The sequence below is a fragment of the Lasiosphaeria miniovina genome (genome assembly GCF_030549165.1).
Source record: "Lasiosphaeria miniovina strain SMH2392-1A chromosome Unknown B0T26scaffold_7, whole genome shotgun sequence".
In the NCBI taxonomy this organism is placed as follows: Eukaryota; Fungi; Ascomycota; class Sordariomycetes; order Sordariales; family Lasiosphaeriaceae; genus Lasiosphaeria; species Lasiosphaeria miniovina.
Genome location: NW_026848226.1, coordinates 2406090 through 2415164, shown reverse-complemented (window position 1 = coordinate 2415164; position 9075 = coordinate 2406090). Strand labels below are relative to the sequence as shown.

Here is a 9075-nt window from a genome sequence, read left to right as displayed (position 1 = left end):
TGAGTTCGGCAGCCTCCTGCCCCATGGCCGTGAGTCTCCAGATGTCGACTTATGCATCATTATGTAAGAGAGGGGGTTCTGGAAAAGACTCTAGAAACTGCAACTGCAACTGCAACTGCAACCTTGGCATGGGAACCATACTGGCACACATTGTCCAATTGTATCGTAGGACTGCCTGCGGTGACGCCAATCAATTTTGGATGACGAGGTCCGCTCGATGTGATTGGACAGGTGCCGGCTTCTTTCGCCCCTCGAAGAAGGCTTCCAAGGCTTCTAGGGCTTCTAGAAGCAGGCGGCAGGTCGGCTCCACCTCCATCTCGTGCAGGCCCCGGAAGGCCTGGCGCCTCCATCTCTCTCATTTCCCACCATTTCCCAACGGGTGCGCCCTCCATCCAGCAGCCTAGATTTTAGTTAAGGAAACTTTGTCGTCCCATGGTTGCCCATACAGACGATCTTTAGGTCGACAGCCGCCCGGTCCCGCTCCGGAATGGCGTGACAGCAAAAACTGAGGTGGACAAAGGAAAGGGGGTTCCGCTACGGATGCCTCGCAGTTTCGTTCGGCTGTTCTCTCCTAGGCTGGCTTGGCTCCTCCCCACTTCTTTTGCCCCATGCCGCGCCCAATGCCCCATGTCCCAGCGCCCCATGCCAGCCAGCTTTTGCATCTCCGCCCAGCGCGCCCTGCATCGGCGAAGGAAATGGCGAGGCAAATGGCAGGGGTACGCCCCAGTCAATACCCAACTCAAGGTCCGGAAGTACTCTACTGTCTATATGGTATGGATGGTACGGAATACACATGGTAATAGTGCTTGGTAATAATATCCATTCCCTGGAATATCGGCCAGCCGATTCTCTTGTGAGATAGTGTCAAGAAGAAACACTATCAGTAGCCTTTGACTTTACCTATTCATGCCCGTCCATTTGCTCTGCAATAATTACACCACTCGTGCTGCAGTTTTGTACTCTCTTGCCTACTACCTGCCTCGTAAATGTAGGCCGTGATTACTTGATAGTCGTGAACTGTGCCTCCATTCGTCGGAGCATTTCCTAGGCTGCTGGCTTTCCATGATGGTGCCCTCGCGAACTCGCACTCTCACAGCTACGACTCCGTACACTGTCGCCTAGTCCCGGTCTTTGAGTTGGAAATGGTGCTTTCGTGGACGGAGTACTTCAACCGCACCGTCGTCCACTCACTCACACTGGTGACTGCAGGGTGGGAGGGGTTACTTCGTACCTTCCTCATGTCGTCCGCCAAGCACAAGCACCATCCATGTCCACGCTGTGTGCCCCTGCACTTCCCCCGATTCATTAAAGAGGAGCGCTGCAAGCCGTTCCTTTGCCGGCTTTCCCTTTCGATCCCCCTCTTCCGCAGCCAAACCGCCTCTTTGCCTTCGTTAACCAAGCCGCTGGGTCCGTCATTCTTTGACAGAAGCGTAGCCTTTCCGCCATTTTGCCATCCGCCTAGCGCTGCGATCCCTTCCTCTGGGTCCATTGTCTTGGGTTGGGACTAGAGGTTACTTGGGCTCGCTACAATACTTGGTACAAATAGTTCAGTACACTTCATTACGCAGTACCCGCCCGTACTTGCCTGCAAAGTACATGTACATGCGAATGTCCCCGTAGTGTACGCTAGGCTACACGACCCTTGTACATCCAACCTTCCAGAGACGGACAGCCAGGGAAACAAGGCGCTCATTCCTCCCCCGTCTACTCCACGCCATACCCTCTCGAGACACGCCCCCTCCCATCCTCCCGTCGCGTGTCTCTGTTACGAGATCGCCGGCAATTTATCCCACCCGTCTCCCATCCGCTGTTGTCTTGCTGTTCGCCTGCCTGGTGTTCAGCCCATTGTGTTTTCTAGAACGTCAACGAACGCACACAAACACACAACACACACGCACGCACACAAACACACAACACACACGCACGCACACGCCTTAACCATCAACTTCAACGCAACCTACGGCATATCTATATCCTCCAAGGCCCGCACGCCCTAACCTGCAACCCATTAACCGATTCCCGAGCCTCGGTAGGTGCGTGGTATTGTCTGGAACGCTACGAGCAAGCTTGCTCGCCTGGTCGATAATAAGTCTTGTGCACGCCTACGCCACTCCGCCAGCGATTGTCCGGGCCCAGATAGCCTGTTCCGTGTATCCTCCACTTTGGGCTCCCCTGACCAGGACCACAACAGCGAAAAAGGAGAATCAAAAGCGAAGAGCCCAAACCCCCGTCCAAAGTGTTGTTCCCTACGCCGTGCTCGTCCTGGCGAGTCCGGTGCATTGAGCTGCACCGCAGTCGGATTGCTCCGCGAGCCTGAGCACTCGCACCCCCTAACGCCAAACCACACGCAGTCGTCTCTATCCTGGCAACTGGTGAAGCCAGATAGGCCTGGCTGGTTCTGTCATACTCCGCCGAACGCTCTCGTGTCTCTCTGCTGTATCAAGCTACCCGTCCAGGTGGCTGTTGGCTTATAGATCCACCCATTGCATCTCGTTCGCGACCTGCTGCTCCACCCCCCCCCCTCGGCTGGCTGCAGATTCATAGGTGACGTCCCCAACCTGACACACCATTCCCGACAGGCCGGCGACTGGAGTCCAGCGCGTCCATAAGCTGCGCTCTGCCCTGCCATCTCTCGCCGGCGCCGTGCCAAGTTGTCGTGGCCATTGGCTGGACCGCCGTCGGTACTTGTCCCGGAACGGAGGCCAAGGGTGACTGCAGTGTGCGGATATCGGGCAGCGACGGACTTCAAAACGACCGCATCTGCAAGTCCCTGCATCTCAGACAAACAGTGTTATAAAGTGACGCCCACCGTTGTGTTCACGCACATGGAATGACAGAGAGGACCATACGAAACCTTCCGATAGTCGAAGCAGAGACCGTTTGGTGTCCCACACGCTGAGCCACCTTGCCGCCGCTTCTCCTTGCCTGTAGTTCTTCCACCGGAGAGCTTGCGGGAAGAAAGAATGCCAAAGTCGCGGTTACGAGCACAGTCGCCGACCTCTCCGATCCTAAGCCCATATCTTAGGGACGCATCGCCTCGGCCGTCATCCGTCCTCCTCGAGGACGGCGACCAGGACTCCCTCATGTCCTCCTCAAGGCCATCGACGATGGCCTTCTTGCCTCCCGCCTCGGCGGGCACAAGCACAACATCACCACCGTCATTGCGAGACATTTTGTCCAACACCGCACCACCTCCGTACTCTCTTGGCGCCTTCATGGCTTTCTTGTCTCAGAACCACTGCCTGGAAACGCTCGAGTTTACCATGGATGCTGAACGTTATAGGTCCGCCCACACCGACATCTTGCAAGGGCAATCAAGCTGGGCGGCCGATGCCAATGAGCGCGTGCGTTCGCTGTGGCAGAAACTAATAAATGCCTATATCCTGCCCTGCGGCCCTCGCGAAGTGAATCTTCCTGCCCATGTCCGCGATCGGTTACTGTCCCTCCCAGCAATTCCCACACCCCCGCTGCCTTCGGAGCTCGACGAGGCAGTCACGATCGTGTACGAGCTCATGAACGACTCGGTGCTGGTACCCTTCCTCGCGTCGGTCGCTGCGTCGCACGAGATTGAGGACCAAGAGATGCAAGAGCCAAGGCAAGGGAGGTCGCGACTGCGTATTCCAAAGGATATGACGTCTTTCTCGAACCCGGACGAGTCGAACAGATCATCAAAGGCCGGGTTTTTGCCAATGCTCAACATGGCATGGTCCAGTGAACCCGCGCACCGCACCGGCTCGTCGTCGAGCGAGCCGGTGGAGCGCGAGGGCGGCCTGTCTGACGACACTGAGGGTTCGGGATCTCCATCCGGGAACGAACCAATGACCCCCCCAACAACGCCGCCAACGTCCGACTGGGCATTCAGCACTTCTCCTAGAAGCTTACATAGGGCGATCAGCGCACACAACAACGGATGGAAGAAGATGGGAGCGAAGCTTGGTTTGAGTAGGAAGAGTCGCAACAAGCGACTTCACAACGCAAGCGTCACTTCCGCCACCTCCGATACCGATGTTCCCATGGGCGAGCCGAGCCAGAGCAACAGCAGCGGCCCCCTATTATAGGGATTACAGGTCATGCAAGTACTCGAAGCACAAATTACAGCCCCTTTGAAACGCCCCTTGTCCACCCCAACAGACGAAAGGTTCGGCGACGATATTACGCAGCCGGCGGCAGAGATGCCGTCTCTGCGCAAGTCGAACGATTGGGAGGAGCCTCATCCTGGCCAGCGTTTTCCGCTTCCTACGGCGGGGACCGCAGACCAAGGTGTTGGCAGGCTAGACTGTAATGGAAGCCAAGAGGCTGGTATGGCCGCAAAAAACTATACACCATATCCTGATCGAGGAGCTGGGCCGAGACGACTTTCGCGCCCTAAAATGCGGTCTTCGTCGTTTAAGCCGATGAAGCCCTTGAGGATTCCCAGCAGCTTCCCACGCGAGCTGGGGACGAGGAAGACAACAATTCAATACGCTCGTACATCACGCTCGGCAACCGAGGCGCCAGGCGCCAACAAGGCTCCGAAGCCCCTGAATGTCGACGTCGGTTTTGACAAAGAGCATGTGGAAAACGGCCTTGACATGCTGCATAGCGAAAACGCCGAAAATACCCCCCCGTCGGAGTCGCCTTCGCCACGACTTTCCATGACGGACTTCTCCAATCACCTAAATTTTACTTTTTCTTCGGACAGTTTCGGCTCTGACTCGGTCAAGTTTCTCAGTTCTCAGGTCACGGAGGGGATTGTGCCCGATGACGATCCCTACGGCTGGGAAGCGGAACTAGGACGGAAGCTTGAAGTTGGCGGGAACGATTGCTCGAGCTATCAATTCCGACGTGCTGGAGGCGCCAAGCGCAGCCTCCTACATCGTGTTTTTAGCCTGGGACCCCGCGACCTGACACGGCCGGCGACTCCTTGACCGCTCCAATACCCCATTATCTTTCTATCGGATTTTCTTTTTAGATTTCACGACACATCATTTCAGAGGTGTCCGTGTGATGCTCACGCACAAATGATACGGCATGGCATGGCGGGTTTTATTTTTTGTTTAAAAAGCGAGCAGGCGTTATTGTGTGTCGTTGGTTTGACGAGTAGCATTGGGTTGTGTGGCTTAGACATGATACTGATGATGCTGGAATGTGTTTTTTTATTAATCTCGGAGGCGACATTTGGCCCCGGGATAGCTGTTACACTTTCTTCACAATGCATTGCTTGGAGTTGGGACGGTCTTGAAAAAAGAACCGTGGTCGGATAACCAACCCTTCCGAGAGAGCCCGATGATGGGGCTGTGTGGGAGGGTTGAGAATACCGGCTTTTGTTTTTTCTGGCATATGCCGGAAAACTGCACCTATTAGCGTAATGTGTTTATCAGATTTAATCGAACACGAGACTTGGATTGTCCTCTACCGCTTGTCTTGCCTTATGCTATCCAGTACAAGTAGTTGTGTTCGGGAGGTATATGTATGTACCTAAGGTAGCTAAGGTAAGGTAGGCTCTGGAAGTCATCGTCGGTCAGATCATCATGCCCTGACCGACCGCAGGCGCGAAGCTGGGACTGGCTTCATGTGACGGCGCCAGCTCACAGCACCCACTACCACTGCGCTAGAACCCCCAAAAGGATGCCAGAATTGCAAGTCGACGACTTGCAACCTGTAGTGGGTTATAGTGTGCTACGGCCGTTGCGCGACGTGACACTTCAGCACCTACGTAGCTTGCTGCGGCTCTCTACTAACTGTATAGGTCGGTCGGTCTGTGTGTAGAATGAATATCCACCAACAGTGCCTACCTACCTACTCTACATGCGTCAATACAACAGGAGGCACGAGGTTTGTTAGTCAACTCGGCTGGACCCCCCCTCGGACAGGCTGAGCTAGTTGTTCTGGGCGGGTTCAGAAATGCAATTCCTATCACTGTTGACGGCCTCCTTCTCGCTATTTTAAATGGATACTGACATAGATAAACCTAACCCATTTGATCAAGGACACTGCCTGGATCTATATTGAATTTCGTCTGCTCAAGGATGGACTTCCACAGTTAGATATCGCAAAATTGAAATGGCTTATTAACCACCACCACGCACACACCAAAATAAACTTAATAAACTTCCTGGATCTACGCCTACGCGGTGGCAGAAGTATTCGTTAGTTTTTGTTCGTATGACCTGACATAGGTGTGCGTATCAGACGGACCGAGTTGGGCCCTAATCCCATTCATTCGCCGAGAGATCGTCTTTCTGTAAATACTGGAGCACACTTTGGGTTTCTCTCTTTTTTCATACTCAGCCTAGAATGAAACGCTACACAAGTGTCTGAATACTCTAAAAGGTTCCTACGGCTCACTCTCAGAGGGAAACAGAGGGGGTTTCTCGATGCCCTTCATAGCCACACGTTCAACTTTAAGAAGTCGACTCTTAAAGCTTCTGGGCAGCGCTCACAGGGAGATGACAGGCAGAATGAACGACAGTTGGCCAGCGGCTTAGCAGGCAGCCTGCTCTTATCAAGCAGATCGCCGGGCGGGCCGACGAGATTTTTGACACAGGATGATCAACAATATCTCCCATTTATATCAAGCAAAGAGGCAGGTACATGACCGAGAACAAAAAGACGGTGGCGTATTGGCAAGGAAACGATGTCGCATTATCAGCGTTGTACAATATTTACACTTCCCCGGTAGTACTGTCTTCCCCTTGTCACAATGCTCCGCCGCCATTGAGTAAAATAAAAACATCCATGCACCAGCGGATGACTGATGTTGAGGATTATTGCTTCTATTAACAAAGGAGAGCGACACCTATCTATGCCTTGGAGGAGGGAGACTGGACGTGGCCCTTGCCAGAGTAGCCTTCTGACGAAATGCCCGTCAACGGGTCCGAGTTCTGAGCCTGTAGTGTGGAAGTAGTGTCAGCGATAAGATCAATAAATGAGAGAACATACAGCTACACGGAAAACGGCGAGGCAAATAAAAAGGACGGACCTTCAGGTACTCATTCGTCAGCTCCTGGTACTCCTTGGTCATGGTGTGCGGTGGCGGCTTGGCGAAGAGCCTCAGGGTTCCGAAGATGGCCAAGCTGACTCCCAAGCCGATGGCCGTGTAGAGAGCGACCTTCTTGCCCTCGCCCGGAGGGGGAAGGGATCGAGGGCCGTGAGCGCCAAAGGCGATCCAGTAGGCTGCATCGGGAAGGTTTATCGTTAGCGATACATCCTCAATTGCATTGCAGCTTGCTTGTTTCAGAGGTCTCCCGAGCAGCGACTGCTTTCCCCTTGCGCGTCATCTACCCCTTTTCAGTCCATCAATTGACGCAGCGAAAAGACTGAAGTTTATCCTCAATTCGCTGCTCAAGTGATGCCGAAGCTCCGAAGCCCCGTCCTCGAGGGCAAGGAACATGAACCGATTGGCCGCCGGCGTGGTTGCGATGCGCCCACGAAGGTCGACCGGGCTGGGAACTTACCGGCTTTCTTCTCCGACAGGGTAAGCTCGGTCCAGCTCTCCTTCATGCGGTCGCGCAGAGCCATCCACAGTTCAGCCTGCTCCTGCATGGGCAGGCCCTCCCATCTCTTCTCGATGTTCGCCAGCGTCGGGTTGGAGATGGCGTGGGTGGTTGAGGCGGCACGGCAGGCGACCGAGGGCCGGGCAGCGCGGCGTGCGGCGTTGCGCAGCAGCGCGCTCGACGTTGGGGTGCGCAGCATGGTGAAGTAGTCGTGGTTTAGTACGGGAGGTTGAGAGTGGAGATGGGTCCAATTGGGCTGCCCGCGCGGATGACGGCCTGGGAGAGCTCCTTCGTCGACGTTGTTTTTGGTGCAAGGAGTGAAGTCATGCCAACGAGCTTTTTTTGGGCGGGCAGACGGCCTCAGCTCGGAAGAGGAGAAGTGGTGCACCTCCCCAGCTAGCGTGTGTGCGTGTGTGGTCTGATGGGGCCCGTTTTGCTTCCGTTTCTCATCCCTGGTTGGCCCTCTGGACTGCCCCTCTCTCGAATGAAGAATACAGTGGAGAAGCAGTGAATGGAGCTTCACAAAATCACCTAAATCAAGCCAGTGGTCAGTGCAGAAGGCTGCTAACGGCGACCCAAAATGGAAGCTAAAACGGATCCAATATCTTTCGTTTTCTGCAATTCGTAGCTGAGTCGACGTGTCAAGCACTCTCTTAGGTACAATTGCTCCGGGACTGTGAGGATTTGGTTGAATTTACAACTCGAGAAAGCACTGAGGTGTAGTGACCTTTATAATTGACTCAAGGCTCGAGGAGAAACAAGAGACGGGCACCGCTGCAGCTGGAGCTTGGACAGGTTGTCTACCACCACAGAACAATGCAATACAACTTCGTTCCGGTCTGCCAGGGGAACCTTGGTATACCTGGAAAATATTTACAAATGTTTGAGATACTTATTCAAAAGCCTCCCCTCTTCCATCGCAAGCGTGTTGCATTGGACTTGTCCGAGTTCCTGAACCATGTCAGGACCAAGACAGAGGGCGAGGCTTTTAGCACAACTGCCGCTTGGGCTCATGGCGACGCAGCCAGCCCCTTCCTGATGAAGGCTGGAAATGGCAGTCCATAATAGAGTACCGTGTGGTTTCAATATACGGATTCAGAATTGAGAGATGAGCTGGCGAATGAAGAATGGAAGGTCGTCAATTGCGTGGCCCCTATTTGTCCTCTGTTTCTGGTTGTTGATCCTTGGCTTTTGGTGAGAGTCTGTGGCGGAGGTGAGCTTCTCTTTTCAAGTAAAGTTTCCGAGAGTTCAGTTATTACTTGAGATGTGTGCCTTCTCTTCGCTCCTTTATCTCCTCAAAGCTTGGCTTGAACACGTAATAGCCTGGCTGTGCTGTCAGATGTGAAGTCTTTCAGAGACTCAAGAAGATGAGCACGGAAGTTTCGCACCATTGAATACACCAATGCCCACGACAAAGGCGAGTGCAATTGCTTTTGAGGGAAAGGCCATGATATCTTCGCTCGCTCGTTGCAGACCCAGTGAGAAGCTCGTTCTCACCAAGTCCCTCAAACGAAGTGGAGTGCTGCGCTGGGAATGATTGTGCGTAGGCTCTTCGGATGTTTGTCGACCCCAGTGCAAATAGCAAGTGTCCCGTTGGTAT

At 54.0% G+C, this 9075-nt stretch overlaps 4 protein-coding genes across 4 annotated transcripts; 3 read left to right on the top strand and 1 right to left on the bottom strand.

The window, feature by feature from the left end:
- Positions 1–303: 303 nt before the first annotated feature.
- Positions 304–910, top strand: B0T26DRAFT_727236 (uncharacterized protein). Its single transcript, XM_060442853.1, has one exon. The coding sequence runs from the start codon at positions 541–543 to the stop codon at positions 811–813; it is 273 nt and encodes a 90-aa protein (XP_060291694.1). The 5' UTR covers positions 304–540; the 3' UTR covers positions 814–910.
- Positions 911–2870: 1960 nt separating this feature from the next.
- On the top strand, positions 2871–4257 carry B0T26DRAFT_462694 (regulator of G-protein signaling). Its single transcript, XM_060435159.1, has one exon. It carries the CDS (start codon positions 2964–2966, stop codon positions 4056–4058), a length of 1095 nt encoding a protein of 364 aa, XP_060291693.1. The 5' UTR covers positions 2871–2963; the 3' UTR covers positions 4059–4257.
- Positions 3965–4949, top strand: B0T26DRAFT_462687 (uncharacterized protein). Its single transcript, XM_060435158.1, has one exon. The coding sequence runs from the start codon at positions 4071–4073 to the stop codon at positions 4905–4907; it is 837 nt and encodes a 278-aa protein (XP_060291692.1). The 5' UTR covers positions 3965–4070; the 3' UTR covers positions 4908–4949.
- A 1833-nt stretch (positions 4950–6782) lies between these two features.
- Positions 6783–7674, bottom strand: B0T26DRAFT_656467 (cytochrome c oxidase polypeptide V mitochondrial precursor; the record flags this gene model as incomplete). The annotated part of the gene is made up of 3 exons (XM_060438710.1): positions 6783–6869; positions 6962–7155; positions 7437–7674. 3 exons carry the CDS (start codon positions 7672–7674, stop codon positions 6783–6785), a joined length of 519 nt encoding a protein of 172 aa, XP_060291691.1.
- Positions 7675–9075: the final 1401 nt, after the last annotated feature.

Excerpts from the sequence above, each read along its gene's own strand:
- B0T26DRAFT_462694 (XM_060435159.1), top strand. The coding sequence starts at position 2,964 with ATGCCAAAGTCGCGGTTACGAGCACAGTCGCCGACCTCTCCGATCCTA.
- B0T26DRAFT_462687 (XM_060435158.1), top strand. The coding sequence starts at position 4,071 with ATGCAAGTACTCGAAGCACAAATTACAGCCCCTTTGAAACGCCCCTTG.
- B0T26DRAFT_727236 (XM_060442853.1), top strand. The coding sequence starts at position 541 with ATGCCTCGCAGTTTCGTTCGGCTGTTCTCTCCTAGGCTGGCTTGGCTC.